A 25,560-nucleotide genomic window follows, 5' to 3' on the forward strand; every position below is an offset into this window, starting at 1 on the left:
CACTACTTCCATGAAGTAGAACATCCAATTCTCAAATGAGAGGCATGTGGACTTCCCATGATCCTGTTGAGTAGAGTAATTAGATCATTGAATTCCTCTTTGAAGTCCGTTCAGTGGAGCTTGCTTGGTACTTTGCTAAGAGCAGGCCGAGCCTTTGACAACCAATACTTGTTGATGATACTTAGGCATTTATCGGGGTCATCCTCATACATTGCTAGTGCTGCTTCTTTATTTTTGAATATCATATCCTTAGGCTTGGGTATGTTGAATGCCTCACTAATAGCAGTCTTTGACAAGAATGCTAATACTTTTCCATCAGGTGTCTTTATTTGTCTTGTTTTGACATCATAGTGTCTCGCACTTTCAACTATTAGTTCATTGCATTGGATGGTAGGAAAGAAACCAGCCGCTTGGACAACTCCACTTTCAATCATTTTCTCTGAAATCCCAGTTGGCTTGCTTGTGTAGAGAATGCCTTGAAACTTCTTCATGTCAATCTTGCCCAAGCTGGTGTCTCCCACATTTGCCCATAGTGAGGTAATCTTTGATTCAGGTAGTGCTCCTTTCACATCTTCCTTGATGAGAGCTTGCCTTGTGAGACCTCCAGCTTTCGAGGATGCCATCTACCTCTTGGAAGAATCGTCCAAGTTAGGATCTTAATATGATATTAATGTTTGCACAACTGAAAATCTTCTATTAGGTTAGCAATACACTTTTAGAGTGAATACTTCATTTAAAATCTTAATGAATTGCTAAACTTAAATGCTGATCCTAAAACTTAAATAGTGAAAAATCTGACTTTGCTTCGAAGATGCTTACCAAATTTGTAAATAAATTTTGATTAAAACACGAATCAGCCAATGATGACAAAAATTCTCAATTAAAACCCTCTCAAAACCCTCTCAAGGGAGGTTAGGATGGGGTATAAAGGGGGTAGTGAATAAAGTTTAGGATATGTTGGGGAGAGATAGAAGAATAGGAAGGTGGATAGATAGGGGGGTTAGGCCAAGGGAAGTAAAGGGATAAAGGATGGATAAGGGATAGGATTGGTTGGAAGCGAGGTGGAAAGATGGAAGGAAGATGGAGGTGGATGGACGGAAGGGATGGGTAGAGAGAGGCATAAAGGATGTCACGGCTAGGGAAGGTATGAAGGATAAGGATATGAAATGGAGGATATGGAATGAATGGAAGGATGCAAGAAGGATATGCTTCACTTCTTATAATCCAAAATTTTATCACTTAGGCAATTTTCACATAAGAACGCCACTTCAAGCTCAAGCAATCGAATTCGAATCTCTCAAACAACCGCATCTCAACCTTGATCTTAATCACCAATCCAATTTCTCTAGGAGCTAATATGACTCATTTCATCCTAAGTAGAGACCTGGAATACTAATAGGCTGCCCAAAACTGAAACTGCAAGCAAAAAGAGGGTCTTCATCTGCAATAGGGCGATGTGTGAAATGGTCACAACACATAGGAGACATTATACTCTCTTTCTTTTTTTGGATAAGGTTCTTCCTCTTTAAGCTCTTCAACTTGATTATTATCAAGTTTATTTTCTTCCTCATTATTGGGTCTTCCATCTATGTAATGAACTTTTCCCTTGCCCCTGCAATTGTGCTTTGGTTTCCATTGTTCTTTGCATGTAAAGAAAATTTTCTTCTCCTTGGTGACACTTCCTTCTCTTGTATCTTTCTTGGGTGCTTCCTTCCGATATGGTGGTTTTGTTTTTTCATTAGCCATAGGTGTACTAGACTCCATATCTGAGGCTTTCTTCATAGCTTCTTGGGGGGTGCTAGCGTTGAGGGATTTGACCCAACCCCTGAGAGGATCCTTTAGTCCATCTACAAACAATACAACCAATCTCTTTATAGATATGTCAGTAACCAATACTAATAGTCTTTGAAATTTTCTAATAAATTCCTCAATTGATCCCTCTTGTTTTAATTGTGCTAGCTCTTTAAAATAAAGTTCAAGATCTTTGTTGTTGAACCTTTCGATCAACCTCTCTATAAAATCCATGTATGAGGTGATTTAAACGTCATCCATGGTGATCATGCCGTGGTACCACCACTCATGTGCAACTCTGTCTAGGTGTAAAGCCGCAAATTTGATGGCTTCTTCTTTTGTCATGGGATTGAATTGAAAATAGGTGTCAACTTTTTGTACCCAAGCATGTGTCGTGGTTTCGCTTGAACCATTAGAATATGGTAGGTTAAGTTTTCCTATCTTCTTCTTTAGACCCAAGTGATGATCCTTCTTTGGTAAGTGCTTCATTCTCACATCCATGTAGTCCTCAAGGGACATTTCTATTTGTAATCCTCCATTCATCCAATCTTACCGGAATTGCTCTTGTAGTTCAACTAAGGTAGGTTCATTGTTCCTTTGTTAATATATTTTCGAAGCAAACATAGGAATCATTGGTCTAAATTTTGAGGCATGAAGTTTTGAACACCCTTCATTACCTCTTCTTTCTTCCTGTTTGTTATGATCAAAATTGACCATAGTTTCAGTCAATGCTTGTAATAATTGTCTTATCTGTTGTTTATTTTGTTGTTCCTCCATGAATTGATTCATTTTATTATTGAATTCTCCCATGCTGTCTCTTTTAGCTTGTTAACCCTAATATAACTTCAACCAAGGGCACAAACAGTAGTATGAACAGCAGCATGAAAATCTGAACTATGACAAACTTATTTGCAAATATCCTTGACTGAGAATGATGCGCTAATCAGATAAGACAATTCGCTGGTCAAGGGGCCAAGTTGCAGACCATGAAGATGATTCGCTGCTCCCAAAATAAGTTCGCTGTCCCTGGAACAGAACTTGCTGCCTTAGGAAATATATTCACTGATCAGACAGTAGGTTTGTTGGCCTTAGAGATGGACTTGCTGATCAGAAGAAGTCATTTGCAGACCCAGTAAGTGATTAGCTGATGAGATGATACAATTCACTATTCTTCTGAAGGTAGATGATCGCAGAACTAACTAAAAATGAGTGAATCAATATATATTTGAAGCATGAATGAACTTTGCTTATATATGTGACTTTATCCACCTAATTCATCCTAGGTCGGCTCACAAGGATAACAATTAATAATAATATAATGCTCTAAACTTGGTGCCCAATATAGGGTCAGCCCCATTACATTTACAAGTTATAATGTTCAATATAGGGTTAGCCCTATTCACAAGTTACATCGCCCATTATAGGGCCAAACCAAGTTACAAGTTACATGACTATTATAGGGTCGGCTCTATAGTAATTACAAGTTACATTATGCGTTTGGGTCCAGCCCAATACAAGTAATACTTATATTTGATCCCAACTAGCTATTATTTTAACACTCCCTCTTAGCTAGGGAGGATTATAGCCAAATAACAAATCATCATGGACCTTTCCATGATATCCATCTTGCATTGCCCACAAAGGATGGACCCAAAAACTTTATTATGCACACTTGCAAGAAATGAATACACACAAATATATAAATACACATCATGAACATCTTTCATGATATCCATCTTGCATTGCCCACAGATGATGGATCCACCTTGCATTGCCCGCAGATGATGGATCCACCTTGCATTGCCCGCAGAGGGTGAGAAAAGGTCTTACACCTCAAAACTTCTCTACTGAGAAGAATAACCTGCCACCTTGCTTTCCACAGAGGGTGGTTCCACGTTGCATTGCCCGTAGAGGGTGGAGGAGGTCTTTCACCTCAACCTTCTCCCAGAGAAGGATCTAATGTCACCTTGCATTGCTTACAGAGGGTGACTTCACCTTGCATTGCCCGCAAAGGGTGGAGGAGGTCTTTCACCTCAACCTTCTCCTAGAGAAGGATTCAATGTCACCATGCATTGCCCGCAGAGGGTGGAAGATGCAACTTAATGCATCACTAGGACAGAGACTCCCTCTCAGCCAAGGCTGTGTTCTCCACAATTTCCAAGTCTCTTTCTGAAGCACACAAACTTCACTTGAACACAAGGCTTGGCGAGAACAACTGCAATATGCTCATCGATGATGACATATTCAACTGAATGGCACCTTTCTGTACCATATCATGGATATAGTGATAATGAGTTTTCACATGTTTTGGTCTGTCATGAAACACGGGATTAACAAACATCTCAATACAATTCTGATTGTTACAATTAATGACTGAGGGTTCCCAAGTTTGCCCAAACAACCTAGCAAGAAGCTTTGTGAAGCCACACTGCTTCACAATATACTCAGCTTCAGTAGTGCTCAACGCAACTCAGGACTGATTCCTGTTGACCCAAGAGATTAGAGCAGAACTCAAGTTGAAGCAAATTCCTGAAGTGTTTTAACACTTCTTGCCCAATCAGAATCTGAGTAGCCTTCTAAGGTGATGACAATGTTGATTGGATACTTCAGCCCGTAGCCAACTCTTTCTCGCAAATATCTCAAGATATCCTTGGTTGCAACAAGATGAACATGCTTAGGTTTGTTCATGAACTGCCTAAAGAGCACTCACTACATAACAAATATTATGTCTAGTGTTAACTAGATGCATTGAGGATCCAATCAACTACCTGTACTTCGATGGATCTGCAAAATCAGATTTAGCTGCAGATAAACTCAATTTCTATAAGAGTAGACAAAGGTTTACAATCCATCATATCAATGGCATATTTTTCTTGACTAAGGATAAGATCTTTGCCATACTTCTAGTCCTAGACAATAATGCATTACGTCTAGATCTTTCATTCCAAATTCAGTGGCTAATTCTTTCTTACATCTAATGATGAGACTATCTCTAAGACTCTAACAGTTAGAAATAAATCATCCACATATATATAAGAAACAAAATTAGCAATTCACTATTGAATTCTTTAAAGTAAAGGTTAGAATCAGCATCATTCTTGCAAGATCCTAAACTAATCAAATACTTGTCAATCTTCTCATACCAAGCTCAAGAAGCTTGCTTGAGGCCATAAAGAATTTTTCTTTAATCTGCACACATGAGATTCTCTATTTTGATTCTCATAACCTTCTAGTTATTCAATATAGACAACATTAAGAAAACAGTCTCTATATCCAACTTCCAGCCTGCAGAATTAGCTATAATGGTTCTAATATTAGTATATCTAGAAACAAGAGCAAATGTTTCCTTCTAACTATGAGCCACACATCTAGCTTCATATTTTCTCAAAAACTTCCATATGGAACTCCCTCTTGATTCTTAATGTAAAATTGTGGTAACCAAGTCTCATGAAGATATCATAATATAAGAATCAATCAAGGAAGGCAGCCAACATAAGTTACCATAAATCAAAGATGAGAAATGTCAATCTTTTCCTTACTTCACTTTTACGAAATGGACCCATAGTACAATCATTATGATCATGGCATACCTTCAAGTGAAGAAACCAAGCTCCCTCTTAAGCTTGAAGGCATGGTAATTCAAGAATATCTTGGTGAGAGGCATCAACATGATTAAATATCTCTTTATTGACTAGACTTCCACCATTGACAACATATGCCAAGATTGCTCAAAAGGATATTGCCAGTCTATGATCAACTTCAATCATAGTGTAAAGCTACACAACATTCTTTAAATGTAAAATTGTTTTCCATAGTTGAATAACAAAGTTAGTTGTGCCTGATCACATTAGAAAACTAAGGCAAGTGTATGACATCAGAAAACTTTGACAATCTAACATTTTACAAAATCCATAAGCAAGGTATATAAGCCAAATTTTCTTTCCAGCCAATGCGTAAAATCGGATATGAGTATCAACCACTCAAAAGGATACACATTGTAGTTGAGCACAAGCGTATGATCAAAAGACAACTTCAATAAGTTAGATACCTCATTCATCTTAGGTTTCATCATCAAGAGAATACTTTCGTAAAAAAAAGTAATAGGTAGTATGCTCAAATTGAAGAGATAATATCACAATGAATATTATGTGAAGATAGTGAAAGCCATGACAGAAAATGCATTAGAGCTAAAGGCAATCATCTACACAAGAAGCGCAGAGCAAGGTTATAATAAATGTATAACAAAGAACATGAGAGCCTTTTATGAAGAGCTGAAGAGAACCAAGTGTTACACAGTCCCAGTCCTACATGCCAACCTTATTATAGAACAGAGACTACAGTCTGTATGATGTTAGGAGACACACCAGCAAGACTATTAAGCATTTTAAGATTTAGATAGAATATGATGCATCTGAACTATGCAGCAAGTATTATCAAAAGGAGATAGAAAGGTCATCATTGGGCACAGACACTAAATAGGATGACTAAGACATCTTACCTTTACATGCCTACCAAACCAATGATTAGAGGACACTATATGTTTTCAACCATGTTTCTGAATCTCCTATAATTTTATTCAGCTTTCAATCTTCCTATTTGTGCTTGTTGTTATATCCATCATAATACTCCTAGTTTTATATCTGAATACACATGCTGAAATCCTAATTGCCAAGGATGTATTTAGATCAATGCATCAATTTGGATCATTACATATTCATAGCCAACCACATCAAATAGGTTGAGAGATAAACATATTCAAAATAGAGAGTAGGGCATAGCCAAATACTAACTTCAATAATTCAAACTAGATTATAACAAATTCTTAACACAAGAACAAAGCTCGAACTAGGGTGATTGTTACAAACCCTAGGAAGATAGTTATGCAACCCTTAAAGGAATAAAAGGAATACTAAGATCTGAAAAACAAGTGCACAAACTGACATATGAAATCACCCTCAGATGAAGTAGTTAACAAGCAAGAGAACCTTGTGCACTAGATAAGACACCAATAACAATAAGGCAATCAGATGCAAATCTCCAAACCAAGTGGACCCTACAATTGAGAATAGATGAATGAGAACACCTGAAATCTTATTCTTGCTACGTCCCATCAATGCCTTCAATTTGTCAAGCAGACATTGTTGTTGAACTTTTTGATTCACCGTAGACTTCTTCAGCCCTAATTTGCACAAGAAGTACAGGTTCTTCCTTCAAACTGTTAGGCCTTATAGAAGGAACTTGGCTCTGATACCATGTTAATTTTATATCAGATTAATAGCAATAATCAGAAATAACACAATAAACACTTAAAACACAAGAGTACCCTGGGAAAATCTCCCTCTTGGAGGTGAAAAACCTAGCAACTAAATCTCTGCTTATATTTAGACAATATCAGTATGTGTCTTTACAACTTTGCTTCAACACTTGAAGCAATGTGAACAACATAATATAACTTCAACCAAGGGCACAAACAGTAGTATAAACAGCAGCATGAAAATCTGAACTATGACAAACTTATCTGCAAATATCCTTGACTGAGAATGATGCACTAATCAAAGAAGACAATTTGCTGGTCAAGGAGCCAAGTTGCAGACCATGAAGATGATTCGTTGCTCCTAGAATAAGTTCGCTATCCCTGGAACAAAACTTGCTGCCTTAGGAAATGTATTCGCTGATCAGACAGTAGGTTCGTTGGCCTTAGAGATGGACTTGCTGATCAGAAGAAGTCATTCCCAGACCCAGTAAGTGATTCGCTGATGAGATGATACAATTCACTATTCTGCTGAAGGTAGATGATCGCAGAACTAACCGAAAATGAGTGAATGAATATATATTTGAAGCATGAATGAACTTTGCTTATATATGTGACTTTATCCACCTAATTCATCCTAGGTCGGCTTACAAGGATAACAATTAATTATAATATAATGCTCTAAACTTGGTGCCCAATATAGGGTCCGCCCCATTACATTTACAAGTTACAATGGTCAATATACGGTTAGCCCTATTCACAAGTTACATCGCCCATTATAGGGCCAGACCAGATTACAAGTTACATTGACTATTATAGGGTCGGCTCTATAGTAATTACAAGTTACATTATGCGTTTGGGTCCAGCCCAATACAAATAATACTTATATTTGATCCAAACTAGCTATTATTTCAGCAACATTCACATAAGATCTAACAATTGAGAGACATGAGGAAACAAAAGATTTATGTGGAAACCCTTACGAGAGAAAAACAAAATGTAGGCGCTAACCCCCACTGCTAAGCACCAACTTAGTGAGAGACACTAATCTCTACTTTATTCACAAATCTGATTATAGTTCCTTCACAAGTCAATATATTTCGTTTATAATTCTGCATATATTCTTCTTCTCAAATCTTCATATAATCTCATTCAGAATCTGCCTTTCAATTATCCTCTATTGTTTTCTTCATAAACACATCTGCCTTGATAAAATGTTTATTCTTTATTCTACTCTTCTTGTGTTTATATGATGTACCTTTTTTTTGGCTCCACACTTGCTTCCTTCTCCATAATGTTTATTCTTCACATATTTCATTTCTACACCCCTATCATCTCTCCACACAATTCTTATTCCATTTTATATCTTCATATATTGATCGCTGTTATCTAATATAACATTGCTGTCCTTTTAGACCTCTATTCGCTTCTTATTAGAACATATTATCATTGCCTTTTTAATGATCTTAATCGCTGTTCTTCAAACTTGAATTACTCAGTGTAATTGCCGTTGTTAATAACCTCTTATATCTGACTTCTCTTAGTTTTTATCGCTGTCTTGTATTAATTAATTGCTGCTCAAAGAAACATGATTGCTGCTATTCCTTCACTTAAATTACTCCTCATAGTCGCAATTTATATATATAGACTCGCTAGAACTCACCTGGATTCAGCCTACTATTCCTTCACTTAAATTACTTTGATTTATTGTTTTGATATTTGTTTGGAACATTTGATGTCATGGATTTCATATTCCATGAGTTTTATATATATTTAACAATATTTATACATCTAAATGTGCTATTTCCTTCAACTATAATTTGCATTTAAAATTATGTGATCAATGTATACTTGTGTATTTAATAAAGGGTGCATGAAAAAAAAAATTCAATCTTTAAAAAGGTCTAAATTTCTTGGGTTTTTCACTTGCCGAGTCTGCGTCGAGTTTTTTTGCCGAGTCTTGAGTCGAGTCACCCTCATCGAGTTCGCGCCGAGTTTGAGTCTCATTTCTATGATATATATATATATCCCGCCAAGATTAGTTAATACACCGATTTCATTTGCAAAGTCAGCCAGCAATAGATAGAGACTTTCATATGATGAAAGTGCCAATATGATGGTGGTCTCCTAGCCTACCATAGAAGTTAGCCATCCTTAGCGATCCTTAGATGATCTTAATGAAGCAATTTATGGCCTTTCACCCATAGCGATTTCTTCCTTTGACATCAATGACAACAATATGACTCCCTTCTCTCCTTTGACATCAATGACAACAATATTTGCAACAAGATATACTCTGGGAAAACCCCTAAAAGAAAATACCCAACCTCCAAAAGTATCCACACTCAATGTATTATTCAACAATAAAATCATTACAATATACCTATAGAATCTCCATGAATACATCTGAAACATCAAGCTTCTTCAATGCATCCTCCATGTATCCAAGCATATAACCACACATCACATTCCATGCTTCAAATATACACTCAACAAGAAAGCTAAATACAAATAACAACCTGCTCAATTTAGCCAACCCCAACCAATAAACATGTTCTTTATTTTATAGATTCAAATTCACACAAATACAACCAAATTGTAAGGTAAAACCATGTGCCTTTAACTATGGGTGCACAAAACCATTGAACCCAATTTCTTTTTTTTTGGTATTAAGTTTTCCAAATGTTAAATATTTTTCCAATACACAATCGACATATAAAATACGTAACCAATGTCACATACAACTTTAGAAATGGACCCAAATAAATATTTAATATGGCTAAACATACCCAAAGAGGCACCGCAAATAAATACTTATTTTACATCATTAAAATCCACTACAGAAAGCCAAGAGGGTTTTTATCCTCCAAATCTCCAACACCAAGAGTTTTCATTCTTGAATGCTTCAATATCTAAAATGGAAAGAATAATGAAATGACAAAATCAAATGATTTGCTTCAGATCCTCTAATTTGTTTAATTTTGATTTATTTTCCTCTCCAAGTATTTAAAAATATTTTTATAGTAGATCCAATACACTTATTTAATCATTACATAAAACCTACAATAATATTCTGAAAATAAAGTGACAAGACTCAACTAAAATTATTATAAATTCTTGTAGTTCTAAAAGGGGTCATGACAATTAATGTTAATGTCAACTCTTGGCAAAGACAAAAGTTACTTTGGAATGATTGGCACTTGTCTATTTCATGATTACAATAAATCATGTTAATCAATGGTGCCAACTTACACCTCCTATGGGCATTCCTATGGAGGTAGAGGTGCGTATGAAAGCAACTAAAGGGAGAAGTGACCAATATTCAAGGCCACTTGAGTATCAAGGAGGGAAAATATTTTCCCAAAATGAATCTGTGAGAATTGAGTTCACCATACAAAGCCTTTTCTAATCTAGAACATTTCAACATGGAGAAAGAGGTGAAAGGAGTTAAGTTTCTCATCCAATGGATAGGACTAGTTGAACAGTCACACATCAGTATCTTCTAGGTTTATAAATCTTGATTAGCAAAACGTAAGTAATATATGTTAATAGCAAGGTTATCGGGTCACTGGGTCGAAGTCCAATTCGAATCAGGCCCGGGTTCGAGGCTGGTCCGTTGTGGGTCAGGGCAGGGTCCTACCGAACCTGGGCAGACCTGATGCAAATTTGCACTGAAAAATACTACGCCAGCTAAACCCGTGGAGAATTCAACATTTTTTATTTTTTTCTTCTTTTTTCAAAAAGTGAATTTCGACCCCCCAACCCTAATTCGACCATTGAAAACAACATAAAGTTAAAGTTAAAACCTATTTCATTTATGCTCAACAAAATGAAAAACAAAAAACATTTTGTTCCATTGCTGATATTTCTTTTTTACTTGCCATTACACAGAGAGTTGAAGATTTATCATTATGCTTGAAGCTGGTTCTTGTGCAATTCCTATGTATTTGCAAGCATTGATTTCTTGTCAAAGACGATGTAAAGGAAGATTTCAATGAAATAAATAGGTTTTTTGTTGGTTTTTGTTTTTGTTTTTCTAATTTTCCCTTACATTGTTTTTTACAAATTGAAATGAACTCTATAGTTTTGTTTTGTTTTTTCATTTTGGTTTGTGGCTTTGTGCCTATCGATGTTGCTTATAGAATTACTTGTGTTGGGTATTAAAAAGGCAAGTGCTTCTAGCTCTAGGAGCCAACCCCACTTTAAAACGAACCCACACTCTCCCCTTCGAAGATATGTGGAAATGGTACAACAACTTACAAGTGGAGGTTTCACTTGGATTTGTCCTCATTACAAAGCACAATATAACAGCTCATATAGTCAAGTGAAAGCACATTTGTGCTTTATCCCTCAACAAGGCATCAAATTTTGTCCATGCAAGCCAAAATGTAAAAGCCTTCTTGCAGAAGAACAAATATTGGCATATATTGAAGAGTAATCAAAAACAAACCAAGCAACAAGGAAAATAGCTATAGGTGCTCACACTTTGCTAAAGACTAAGAAAGAATCAAATCCCTCTCCATCACCTTCCAATCTTGAACCTACATAGGGCCATCCATTCTCTCCAGTACTAGAAGAACAAATTGTGACACATAAGAGACCAAAGAGACCATTGGAAGCAGCACTTTACAATGAGGGTAGAGAGATTGCCGACCAAGACATAGCTAGATGTATCTATGCTAATGGATTGGCATTTAATGTTGTTCACTCACTTTATTGGCAAAAAATGGTGAGATCAATTAACGAGGGTCCAAGGGGGTTCCAGGACCCGAGTTATGAGAAGGTGCATACTACCTTATTGGACAAAGAAGTGAAACATGTATTGAACTCCTTGAAGCCCATCAAGGATTCATTGGTCGAAACAGGGGTGTCCATCATATCTAATGCAGGAAAGATGCAACAAATCACCCGTTGATCAATGCTATTAAAGTGTCCCCTAAAGGGGCAATGTTTTTAAAAGCACTGTATTGTGAAGAGCAAGCGAAGGATGGTCCATTTATTGCTAACATTATTTGCCAAGCCATTGAGAAAGATGGCCTTTGAAATGTTGTTCAAGTTATAACAGACAATGCCAAAAATTATAGGGTTGTTGGGTTATTGGTTGACAAGCATTATTCACACATTTTTTGGACACCCTGTGCTGTCCACTCACCCTACCTAATGCTGCAAAAAATTGGCAACAAAGTTGAATGGATCAAACAGGTGTATGTTGATGCCAATGAGATCCAAATGTTCATCACCAACCACCATATATCACAAGGCGTATTTAGACAATTCTCGAGATTGGAGCTGTTGAAGGTAAGCTAAATAATCAATATGTTTTACTTTAGTAAACTTTTTAATTTAATTTCAATTTTAAATTTTTATTATTTTGATTTTGAAATAGGTTTGTGAGACTCATTTTGCCTCCAACACAATTGTGTTGAGACAACTTGTTAAGGTTTGTGAGGCACTATCGAGCATTGTAATCATCCCTAATTGGAGCATATGGAGGCAATCTTTCACCACAAGGGCAACAAACATTAGGAAAATGATACAAGATGACATTTGGTGACATCATGCTGAGTACCTCCTGAGTTTCCCTAAGCCTATATTGAGCATGATCTGTTATACTGACATAGATAGGCCTTGTTCAAGTGAGGTATAAGATAGCATTTGTTTACCTCACTGGGTAAACAGGAAGAATACAAAAACTGAACAGCAATGCACAATGCAAATACCAAAGAAGTACCAGAATAAGCTTTCCATTAATGTCAAGAGATGTTCATATTATATTCTGTCGTCAACATTACATGTCCTCCAACACCCGAAGGTGGTACAATATATGACAGCCGAAGGGGTGCAACACAACCGTCGCGACTCCAACTACCTACCCATCGGCTAACTGACTATCAATAATTAACATTACTAAACTATACATTTTTTCCGATAACATCATCCCCCTCAAAAAAGAAGTCGTCTCCGACGACTAACAACAAAATGGAGACAATGCATATATACACCCAAAACAAAGTCAAGGAGGGGGCTGAGGAAGCGTCCCTGAAGTCGAAGGCTGGGATGCTGGTGTCTGGGCAGCCAGGCGGGCACGGAGGTCATAAACCTGCTGTGTGCGTGCTGCCACGTCCCGCTCCGCCACCAACACCTTCTCCAAAGTCGTCTTCACCATATGCGCAGCTTCCAGCAACTCCTTCTCCTTGGTATCCGCGGACTCTGTCATACCGACCAACTGAGTCTGCAACAAACCCCGCTCTGCAGTGACAGCATCCAACTCCTACTGCACAAGGCTTCGCACACTCTGCTCTTCCGACAGGCGGATGTCAACCGCAACCTTCTCTGCACGGGCTGTCTCAAGTTGTGCTAACAACTGCGTCCTCTCGGCTGCCCAGGAAGCCTGCTGTCTGGCCTCGCGGACCGCGGACTCATGCTGCGTCTGCCGCAGTGCATAGTAGGCATCCCTGTAAACCTGCTCAAACTGTCGGACGAGAGTAGTCACCCTGGCCTCCACGACGGGCTGAGGCACACTCCAAGCCTCAAGCATTGCATCTGTCTGAATAGCTGGCCACCCCTGTGACTCAAAGCATGCAGCAAAAGCTGTCGAACAGCCTACCCGCATAAACTGGAGGACCTGCTCTAATTCCTCCACAACCTGCTGCAAAGCCCGTGTCTGAGCCGTTGCCACCACTCGCCGACCCCTCGTCACCATATCCTCAATGTCCTCCCCATCCTGCCCCTGGATAGCAGGGACGACTTCTCCTATCTCATGCCCTACTGCTGGTACCGGTGTCTCGCCCGATGAATCCTCCAAGTCTACCACCTTCGTCAGAGGCTCTCGCCGGGGTGAGAATACAGCAGCTCCTACTGGTGGCATCATCGTCATCTGAAATCGCCGGGTCAGCCAACTCCCCATAGCCTCCACCGATGGATCCGTACTGAACACCTCCGGGCCTCTCTCCACCTCTAAAATGTGTCTCTCCAGGGGCTCCTCCAATAAAGAGGCAGACACAGTCACTACTGCCTCGGATCCCACAACGTCCAATCGCACCTGAGGCTCTGCGTCGACCCCCTCCCTGTGCTCCTCCTCTGCCACTACCTGCTGCGGTGATCCACACGACTCCACCATGCCTTCTGTACGTGCCTCTATGGCCGGAGGCGGTCCTGCAGGTGGCGCACTAGCCTGCGGAGGTGGTACGATGGAAGGTGATGCCACCTGCTGCATGGGTCCAAGTGCAACGGGCGTGCGGCCCTCCCCAAAAGCTGGAATCGACATGCCTCCCACTCCCGCAGATGACCTCACAAGTGTGCCAAGTGGTAGTGAGGGTGGCGCAAACAAGACTCGCTCCCCCGCGGGCTCCATCCTCTCCTCTTCTGTCGCCCTACTGCTACTATCCTCCGCCGAATCCTCTTCCTCCGAAGCCTCTTCGCTGCTGGAAGTCTCTCTTCCACTATCAGGTTCGGCCGAGGGGGTCTCTACTATCCTTTTCCGTTTCGCGGAAGAATGACCAATGTCAAGGTGTCTCCAATGCATGATAGGAGGCTCACCGTCTGCCAATGGTTTCTGCGGCTGTATCTCCAATTCTGCCTCCGGTACTACTTCTCGCGTGGCCTCCAGAAACAATCCGATGGCATAGTGGGGCATGTAAAACGTGCGATGCTCCATCATCAAGAACTCGCACATCCGCTCTGATAACAATGTAGCCCAATCATACACAACGCCATTCAGAAGTCCATTCATCAATATGATCTGTGGGAGAGCGATGTCCGATGCCCTACCAAACCCCGTCAACCTGCTCTTGATGACGTCCATTATGCACCGCCAATGGCCCTCTGCAACAAAAGACCTACGCATCCCACGGTTTTTCGTGGCATCAACAATGCTCTCCAAGTCTGCTGTGGTCAAGTCTCGGGATACTCGTTTAATCCAATATTCTTTTTCCTCCCGTGTCATCTTCTTAGCTTTCAATTCCACTTTCTTGCCATGTACTCCTGGAATGCCAAACACTCTCGTAAAATCTGCCGGTTTGAAGGATACCGTGATATCCTTCCCAAGGTACTCAAAAGTACTAGTCCGTGAATGGCTATCAAAGGTATCAACCATGAATCGTAATGCTCCCTCATACTCACGGATAGCAAACACAGGCATTCGGATGGCCCACTCCACTCCTGCTTTCCGAAGGCTCTTCTTCACCAAATCATCATCTGGTGTATCCTGCCACCACTTCCTGCATTCGGACCCATTCAATCCCTCAAAGGTGATATGCTGTGGGGTCAATGTGTTCTTCCCTCGTGCTGCATGTTGCTGTGGTGCCTTTCTCTTCTGCCTGGCGTGCATTGTGTTACCGGCTATGCGAACACCCGAAGGAAGAACTCGCGTATCCTTATTCCTATGGCTGCTATCCTGCAACTGTTTTTTCCAATTTCTTTTACCTGCTGACTCCATTAACTTCTTCCTGATACTTACTTCTTGGTTTTGCCGATGCGAAAAAACCCCTTCGGTACAGGCCTAACTACCTCCTGGCAGCTGGGACCGTGCGGTGGCAAGACTTGAACTCCTTCACGACTCAAGCTTCGAACCAATACACTCCCGGCCAATGGTATACAACCATGCAGCCACTGCAATTGCTCACGCCCAACAAATTTGTTCAGCCGGTATCCACCACTTCGGCTATCCTTGGGTTGTGTACGCGGTGTGGTGACCCTGCTTTGACCGCATGGTGAAAATGCCTCGTCCGCACGATGCAATGAAAACTCGTTTTATGCTGGCACACCTCCATTTTTACTTGCGGGTTCTCCTCTGTGAATAAACCCCTTCGACTACGTGTTTTCACGGTGTTTTCTTTTTATCCCTCGCGCTGCTTGGCGTTTTGTTCCTTCGGCAATGTTCCCTTCCTTCGGTTTGCGCAGCGTTTTTATTTTTCTTTTTCGGCCTTCGGTGGTGTTCCTTCCTTGGCGTCGCGTGGTATTTCCTTTCCCTGCGGTAGTGTCTCCTTCGTGCGATGTGCGGCATGGCGTTTTATCTCCTTTTAAGCGGCCTTCGGTGGTGTGGCGTTTTACCTTTCCGCGGGCTTCAGTGGCTTCCACCGCACGGTGGTCCCACCGTCGGTGGTTCCACCTCATGGTGGTCCCACCCATCGGTGGTGCCACCTGCGGTGTCCACCGTATGGTGGCCATTTTTTTTTTATTTATTTTTTTTATATATATTTTTTTCAATTTTCTTTTATATACATTTTTCGAATTTTCTAATTTTTAGCCGCGGCTGTCTGACTGGGGGTTCCCGGTTCCCTCCGTTCGTGATAGACCTTCAGTTTCGACCCGTTGACTGCGTCTGATATCTCCTTCCCGTCTAGCGTCCATAATTTTATCGCCCCGTTCGTGTTGACCTCACGTATCCGGAAGGGCCCTAACCATCGGACTTTGAATTTCCCCGGTTTAATTTCGTTTTGTCCATTATATTTCAAGACTAACTGCCTCGGGGTGAACCTCGCCCGCCGAATGTGTTGGTCGTGCCAATGTTTCCTTCGTTGCTGGGCCACGTCTGTCACCCATTGTGCCATCAGCCTTCGTTCATCGAGTTTGTTTAGGGCATACATGCACTCCCTCAGGCTCTCCATATCGCCAAGTTTATTCTCAACAGCAATTCGGAGACTTGGCACCATGAACTCCATCGGTACTACCGCTTCCTGTCCGTACATTAATTGGAATGGTGTCTGGCCCGTCGTTACTTTGTAGGTGGTGCAGTATGCCCATAACACCGACGGTAGTCGCTCCTCCCAATCTTCCTTTTCTACCCCGCACGACTTATAGATGACGTAAACCAGAATCTTGTTGGTCGCCTCCGCTTGACCATTGGCCCTCGGATAATACGGACTGGACAAGGAGTGAAAAATTTTGAATTCTGTCGTAAGGAGTCTCACCACATGGTTCACAAAATGGCCTCCTCTGTCACTGGTTATCTGAAGCGGAATTCCATATCTCGTGATAATTTGTTCATAAATAAATCTGGCTGTACTCACGACGGTGTTATCAGGTAGGGCTCGTGCTTCAACCCATTTTGTCAAGTATTCCGTAGCTACCACGATGTATGTACATCGCCGCGGTCTGCTGACTTTTAAAGGCCCCACAAAATCAAGCCCCCAACGTTCGAATAACTCCTGTGCCGCTGAAGGGTTTAATGGCATGAAGTCTCGTTTTAGTGGTTTTCCAGCCCTCTGGCATGTATCACAGCTTCCGACCCATTCTCTGGTGTCGCTGTGTAGCGTCGGCCACCATAGTTCGGCTAACAGTACTTTCCTGGCCGTCGTGTCCGGCCCCATATGACCTCCTGCGGGTCCTTCGTGTGCTTCCTTCAAAATCCCCGGTATCTCTTCCTCCATCACGCATCGGCGGAGTACTTGATCTGTCCCCATTTTGTAAAGGAGTCCATTGATCAGTTGGAACGTTCGGCTCCTCAGAACCAGTTTGCGTCGTTCCCCTGGTGGCATGTCCCGAGGGAACTGGGAAGTCGATAGGTACTCGCCAATACGAGTGTACCAAGATGGTAAAACCGCAATCCGGAATAAGTGCGCATCGGGGAAATCATCATTCACCCCCTCCGCTCGTTCTCCCGACTTGATTCGTGACAGTTGGTCAGCGATCACATGGCTCTTCCCTGGCCATACTATAATGTTGAATGTGAATTCTTGCAATAATAACAGCCACCGACTCACCCGTCCTTGAATACTAGGTTTATTCACCAAGTACATCAAAGCTTGGTGGTCTACATAAAAGGTGAAGGGTGTCGCCAACAAATAATGTCGGAACTTTTGTACTGCGTAAACCATGCCGAGCGCTTCCCGTTCAGTTGTACTGTAATTCTTCTCAGCTTTCGAGAGTAGTCTACTGGCGAAGTAGACCGGGTGATCCAACCCATGATCCCCAACTTGTGCTAGTGTTGCACCTATTGCATAGTTGGAGGCGTCGACGTGCACATGAAATTCTCTGTCCCAGTTTGGGTAGGCCAATATTGGTGCCGCCAACAGTCGTGATTTCAATTCCTCGAAGGATTCCGACTGCGCTGTTCCCCATACGTACGGTTCCCCTTTTCTTGTGAGGTTATCCAGGGGGTAAGATATCTGGGAGAAATTTTTTATAAACCTTCGGTAATATCCGATGTGTCCCAAAAAAGATTTTACCCCTGAGACATCCTGTGGGGGGTTCCATCTCCACAATCACCCGAACTTTATCCGGGTCTGTTTAAGTCCCGCTTTACACACTATGTGTCCGAGTAGTCTACCCTGAGGTACCATGAATCTGCATTTCTTAGGGTTCAGTGCGAGTCGTGCCCTCCGGCACCTGTCCATACATTCTCCGAGTGCCTTCAGATGCGTCTCCTCCCCACTGTAGATGGACCAATCATCTAGGAACGCCTTGAAGTTACCCACGGACATCTTATCAAAAATGTGGAGAATTATTCGTTGGAACGTTGCCGGAGCATTGCAGAGACCGAAGGGCATCCGATTGTAAGCATATACTCCGTCCTCCACCACAAATGTCGTCTTCAGCGTATCTTCCTCCGCTATTGATATCTGATTATAGCCGGAAAATCCATCCATAAATGAATAGATTTCATGGCCGGCCACCTCTTCAAGAATAGAGTCCGTGAACAGTATGGGAAATGGATCTTTGATGGTAACTGCATTGAGTCGCCGGAAGTCGACACAAATCCGGATCTCGTTACCATCCTTTTTGAGAGATATTACGATGGGGGATACCCATTCGCTATTCTGCACCCTAAAGATAATCTTGGCCTCCAGCATTCGTTCAATCTCTTTTTGTACTTTTGCAGCATAGTTTTTATTCATCCTGTACGGTCGCTGCCGTACTGGTACTGCGCCTCGTACCAACAGAATATGATGAACACATAACTCCGGTGGGACTCCCTTCAAATCCTTATAAGTCCACGCGAATACATCTTTGTACTCGGTGAAAATCTTGAATGCGGCCGTTTTCAGCACTGGGTTCCAGTCATCTCCTACCAGAATGATTTTCTTATCCGTCTCCGTACCTAGATTCAAAGGTTTCACCGTCGGTTCTTCATACTTCATGGCCTCCTTGTTTCTAAATTGATGTGCGGGTATGGTGTCCATTGTAGCTTCTCCTTCCTTATACTCCCCGTATTCTGGAGGATATTGATCTGGCTCCTCTCCTTCTCCTTCGACGCTTAATACGTTACAGGAGGGTGAGAACATCTCATAGTCCTCCTGCTGCCAATGGAACAATCCGTTTAGTGAATCTGTGTCATCCTCCGAACAACAACCTCCGATTTTTAATATGCCTTCGGCATCTGGGTCCATCCCCTCTCTCCCTTCGTCTTGTGGGTCATTTTCCCTCTCGGATTCAGATCCTGAGGAAGAGGCAAGTTCCTCGCTCACCAACTGCGTCCGGAGATCAATAGTGAATTTCTTGCCTCCGCTCTCCATCGAGAGTGTATTTCGTTTCCAGTTGTGGTTTGCTTTCGCTGCCACCAACCATCCTCTTCCAAGTATGGCGTCATACCCTTTCTGTTTCAAAGGAATGACCACGAAGTCGAGTACAAAAGGTTGTGCACCCACAGTGACTTGTTGTGCCATCAACATGCCAAGGGGTTTAATCCCGTGCTGGTCTGCACCTAGCAGATTAAACGTAGGTGGCCACAGAGTGGGCTTTCCTAGCTTTTTCCATGTGTCCTCCGGAACCGCCGTCTACTATAGTATCCGTCAGGATGGTGCCCAGTATACCCATCTCCACCACGGCTGGGTGTCGGCCATTGTTGACGGTAAGTACAACTGGATTTGTTGCCGAGTTTCCTAGTATGGGAGCGTCCATGTCTCTCGGTTTGGGTTTATCAACCTTTGTGCCCAACAACACTGTCTCCAATTGCGGTATGGTGTGTAGGATCTTCCAGTTTCACAGGTACCTCCATTTGGAGCATCTGTCGTACAATGTTCCTCTCCGCGTCTGTGCAGTAGGGTCCAGATGACTCGTGTGTCTCTCCCCGTTGGGCTTTCATGGCCCTTTCTATTTCCTCCCTTGCCTCCGTCATTCTCTGCTTCTCCGTGCAAGGATGGGGGTATCGGGCTTCCTTTGCCTGCCCTCGGGTAAGAGCAAGGATGGCTTCTTTACCCCGTGTGTTGCCTTCGATATCAATCAGATTGGCCCCTACGCCAGACTTCGGACAATCGGCATCTTCATGGTCACCGGGGCCACACCACCGACATAGCTTTTGAGCGGTGTCATTGTTATTACACTCTCGTGCGTAATGACCCCATTGATTGCAAGCCCTACATTGAATCATCGGGCGTCCCTTCGCATCGTATTGGACCCTGTTTCTGGTGGAATTATTATTATTCCCCCGTCCGCCTTGTCGGTTTCCTCGGTAGCCTCCGGAAGATGCATTATTGTTTGAATCCGATGTGGAGGGCTGCTCATGTGCAAAGAGCACTTGCTGGTTACGTGCCTTCAGATTGTATGGGCATTCCTTCGTAGAATGTCCCATGATCTGGCAGATGTCACAGAATGCCTTCTTGGGACAGGCACCCTTTGTGTGGCCGCTCTCCTTACAATCCGTGCACCACAGTTCATCATCCTTGCTTGTGGCCCCCTTCATTGTCTTAAACTCTTTTAACATCCGTTCCATATCCTTCTGAAGGGCCGTGACTTTCTTCTTCGGCTTCTCATCACTGCTAATCTCTTCTTCCGACGTATCATCTTCAGAGGATGACGAAGATCTATTCTTCTTCTTTTTGGCCGTCTTATTTTCACTTTCCAAGTCCATGGCCCGGTTGTATGCATCATCGTAGGATGTCGGAGGCACAATTTTCATCTTTCGTCATAGCTTAGGGTTCAGACCCTCGACAAACCACCACTTCTTTAAGCCATCAGCCGGTTGGCTTTCCATCTTTCCGACTAATTCCTTTAGCCGGCGGCCATATGCCCGTATGGTCTCCTTCTTTCCTTGCTTTGTTCCATAGATTTCCAAGACTATCTCATTATCATCTCGGAGAAGCCGAAATTCCTTCTCGAATGCTTTCTTCAATTCATCCCATGTAGTTACCCCGGTTTTATCCAAGTCTGAATACCAGTCAATAGCCACTCCTCTCAGTGTGGCGGGGAACTGTTTCATCCATTCATCCTGGTCAGTCACCCCGTTGGCTATCCAGATGGTTTCGCAGGTACGGCAATGCCGTGCGGGATCATCTTTGCTATCCCCGTTGAATTTGGGCAACTTCTATTTGGTCGCCATTGATGGAAGTCGTCCACTTGGAGGTGGTTGTGGCCGCGTCTGCCCTCCGGCGCTGCTCCCTCCAATGCCGCTGATGTCTCTTGTGGTGGTGACCAAAGGTACGGTGTTCTGCCTTGTACCTACCGTGCGGTTAGCTTCCCTTTCGCCGTCACCCGTGCCCGGCTCCCTTCGGTGATCCTCCCTTTGTGGCGTGAGAGCGACTACCATGCGGTTAGCTCCCCCTTTGCCGTCACTCGTGCCCGGCTCCCTTCGGTGATCCTCCCTCTGTGGCGTGAGAGATAAGTTTTTGAACCGATCTCGAGTCTCTTCAACTAGTTCTCTCCGTAACCTAGTTTCCTCCAGAAACTCTTCGAGGCTTCTCGCTCTACAGTAGTCTGGCGACGCGTAGAAATTCCCCTCGGCTTCTGCACCTTCCGTGAGACCTCCTTGGTTCCCTTCGGGCAACCCTTCGGCAGGTCGTCCTTCGGCAAGTTGCCTCAGCCTCCGTCTACGTTCTACACATTGTTCCAGAATCAAAGCCTTCTGCGCAGCCTCCCACTCGTCGGTTTCTAATTTCTTATTTCTGTCTTTATTCAATAAATTGGGCATTAATTGTGGTACAATTTCATGTTTCACAACACATAAACCAAAACACAACACGTCTTTATTAATTCATTCTTTTGTATACAATCAACATAATTCTTCTGCTTCTAACAGTGTTCTTTATTTCTCTCCCTTCACAATTTAAGGATTATTTGTCCTTCGTCGGTCTTCCCTACGTCCGTCATCCTGGCGCTCATGAAATTCTCGTAAGATTTGTTGTCGTCGGTTCTCACGGTAGGTGTCTTCTCTGCGGTTTTGAAGAGCCAAAAATGCTTAAGCCAAAAGGTTAGGCAAATTGCTCATTAACCAATTCACCGCCGGGCTTACACCAAGCCCGCTCCACACAGCATCCTCTGGAACAGCCTCGATGGTGGCTTCCCTCCGTACGTGTGTTTCGATGGCCGCTTGAAGGATGCAAGAGAAATCTTTTGTGAGTGCTCGTTCTCCTTCGAACAGTTCTTGGTGATCCTCGTCAGGTTTACTGCTCGTCCCCTCAAGCAATGGTTGTCCCATTATCCCTGTGCCATGTAGTATATTCCCGTCCCTCCCGAAATAATTTCGGCAACAGCGCCAAATGTTTACCTCACTGGGTAAACAGGAAGAATACAGAAACTGAACAGCAATGCACAATGCAAATACCAAAGAAGTACCAGAATAAGCTTTCCATTAATGTCAAGAGATGTTCATATTATATTCTGTCGTCAACATTACATGTCCTCCAACACCCGGAGGTGGTACAATATATGACAGCCGAAGGGGTGCGACACAACCGTCGCGACTCCAACTACCTACCCGTCGGCTAACTGACTATCAATAATTAACATTACTAAACTATACATTTTTTCCGATAACAGCATTGACTCAATGATTGAAAAGATGAAAGTCATCATAAATGAAGAAGAGCAAGATCCTGAACAAACATTCTTCAGAGAACTATAGCAAACCATGGTGGAGAGATGGAACAAAATGACCACTCCATTGCATCTCCTTGCCTTTGCATTGAGTCCCAAGTATTATAGTCAACAACGCCTTATTGGCACAAGAGTTGCCCCATATAGAGATCCTGAAGATGCTCAAGGGTACAAGGCAGCACTTTGTAGACACTTTCACCGTGACATACGGCCTGCACCAAGGACTAAAACATGAGTTTTGCAAGCACAAATAATTGTGGTCTTGATGCTCTTTGGGACAAGTATAGGGTTGATGCAACCCCCAAAAAATATTTTGCCCAAACCCCACAAACCGAACCCTCAAACTTGAACTGGAATCAGCAACCTTGGTTCATAGTATTATAGTGTATCTAACTGTTTATAGCAGGTTGATGATGTTCTACCAAGTTCTGCCAATCTATAAGGCATTTTTGCAATTTCTGTCTCTGATTTTGTATACTGAAAATTCTATGTGATAGACATCCTAATTATGTAGTGTATATATGGCTGAGAGTTCCCAAGTCTTCAATTAACTGATCCCAAAAAGGAAAAAGAATATCAATTAATTAAAATTTGAATTATAAATCAAAACAAAATACCTGTAATTTTTGATATATCTGTGTCATAGCATCTTTTAGTCGACCTACCTGTATAATCACAAATAAATTGAATGTTAGAGAAAGTTGACAAACAAAACTAAAAACCCACAACATTAATTTACGTCAGGTAATACCGACTGACTTTTTCTTTCTAGAAAAGATCCAGGGCAATATATTTAAAATAAAATCATTTTACATACAACAAATCAGCTATTAATACAATAAAACTGTGAGCAGTTAGAACTATCACTGCTCTTTATACTTGAAGTTGATAACTTGATACAATATCTGAATCTCAGGGATTACATAAGACAATAGCATCCAGAAACAACAAAAGAAACAAAAACATTTTAACTATTGCTCCCAACAGCACCTGTAGCTGATTTTTAAGTAAAGCATGACAACCTAGTGAACTATACAGCAAACATATCATGACAGACAAAACGACATATTTGCCACTTATTTCATCACTTTGCCATCTCTTAATCAAATGTTTGTGAGCACTAGGTGAGATTTAAAACACTAATACATCAATCAAATGCGTACAAAAGTGAATTTGAGTTGAAGGAAACAAGATTTTCAAATATATAGATTTTATGATATTCATGAAATCAAAAATAAAAATCACATGGAATTATGAACTATAGTACATAGGAGCTTGTATCACTTGGCCCAACATCACTAGCTCTCTGTGGTGTCCTGCACTCATATATAAGGCAAGTCTACAAGGTTGCTAAAACCATAGTAGCATTACTCAAGATCAAGATAGACTTAGCAAATGGAAAGTATAAATGTAATTCAATTGCTAGGAATTTGTTTGAGAAAAACTCAAAAGAATAGAAGAAAAAGTTAATTTCCACCAGCACGGCCCAGCATTATATTTATTTTTTGCTTTTTAAAACTAAAATAGAGCTGCATGAGAGGCATCCCCTAATAGGATCAAGAGAACCCATCCCTCCTAGGATCTAGAGGTAGTGCCCCCAATAGTGTTAAGGCACAAATCCCCTCATGGGGAAACCCTTCAAAAAATGCAAGTGCTAAAGCCATAAAGCCAAGAACTTGTTCTCTTTTGTCAACCAATACAATTTTGAGGAAATGGAGAAAGGTTCCTTGATTGCACAAGTTCTTTGCAAATTCAAGGGTAGCAAAATATTTTCTATGTTTTTATCCTTCTGCAGTTGAAACTTGCAGCCTTTGTGTAATGTCCATGTTTGTATAATGCCCTAATTTAGCCCTAAATCACAATTTCCAAGTAAAACAAGAAATGGAATATAGGAACATGAACTTACTCACATGATATACCTAATTAATTGATGGAATTCAACTGTAGGGAAGCTAGGATAAGGTGACTCGATAGGGTGACCTAGAGATCCTCTACCCTAACCCCAAAAGTGGATATACCATCCCTCTTGACCTCATGTGGCACGTGCCATCCATATGAGGTGGTGTACCTAATGAGGTGTCCTATAACCATTCCCCTTCATCTTGCCATCCATTTCCAAATTCCTATGATTGGATTTCTTTGTGTATTAATTGACCATAAAAGAGGGATGAGGCGTATTCACAATAGGGCACCCTAGAAGTCCATCCCTTCTAAGCCCAAAGTTAGTACCCCTTGTACCCCCTTGGCCTCATGGGGCTATTCGGTCACCATCAAGAGGTGCCATACCTAGAAGAGTACCCTATTGATGTGGTTTTTATGCACATGCGAACACATAATAAAATATCCAAAAGTATCTTATCCTCTCTTGAACAAAGTTACTCAAATGTTGAAGATTAGCTTAAGGATCACTTGAGATAACTCCAAGGTTCTTCTATGCCGGGTCACAACGTGTGGATAAGCTCAATGGTTTAATGTGATTATGCTGGAATCACAAAGAGGACTTACGTTGAATTGTTGAATGCTTGAATCGCTAGAACTTGATCATCTGATGTTGCAATCTTGTGATGCTTTTTATCCTAAACTAGCTTGAGTTGAAAAAGGGACAAAAGGAAAGGGGTTTAGGAAGCCTATTCTAATCCTGAGAATGCAAGAAAGAGTGAATGATTCGATGGAATCCTACTGGACGAGGTCTCACCATCAAACCGAACAATTTGACACAAGCTCAATGCATTTTTCTAAGGGATAATTCAAAGATATTTAAATCATTA

The 25,560-nt window shown here is 41.8% G+C and overlaps 1 protein-coding gene across 2 annotated transcripts in view; it reads right to left on the reverse strand.

Moving 5' to 3' along the window:
• Nucleotides 1-25,560, reverse strand: part of LOC131046017 (general transcription and DNA repair factor IIH subunit TFB1-3) — a 255,073-nt gene that overhangs the window by 57,882 nt on the left and 171,631 nt on the right. For both annotated transcript variants that reach the window (XM_057979650.2, XM_057979649.2), the window contains exon 21: nucleotides 23,410-23,457. In XM_057979650.2, the coding sequence (XP_057835633.1) occupies nucleotides 23,410-23,457 (48 nt within the window). The remainder of the gene's footprint in view (nucleotides 1-23,409; nucleotides 23,458-25,560) is intronic.

This window comes from Cryptomeria japonica, chromosome 3 (assembly GCF_030272615.1).
Source record: "Cryptomeria japonica chromosome 3, Sugi_1.0, whole genome shotgun sequence".
NCBI lineage: Eukaryota > Viridiplantae > Streptophyta > Pinopsida > Cupressales > Cupressaceae > Cryptomeria > Cryptomeria japonica.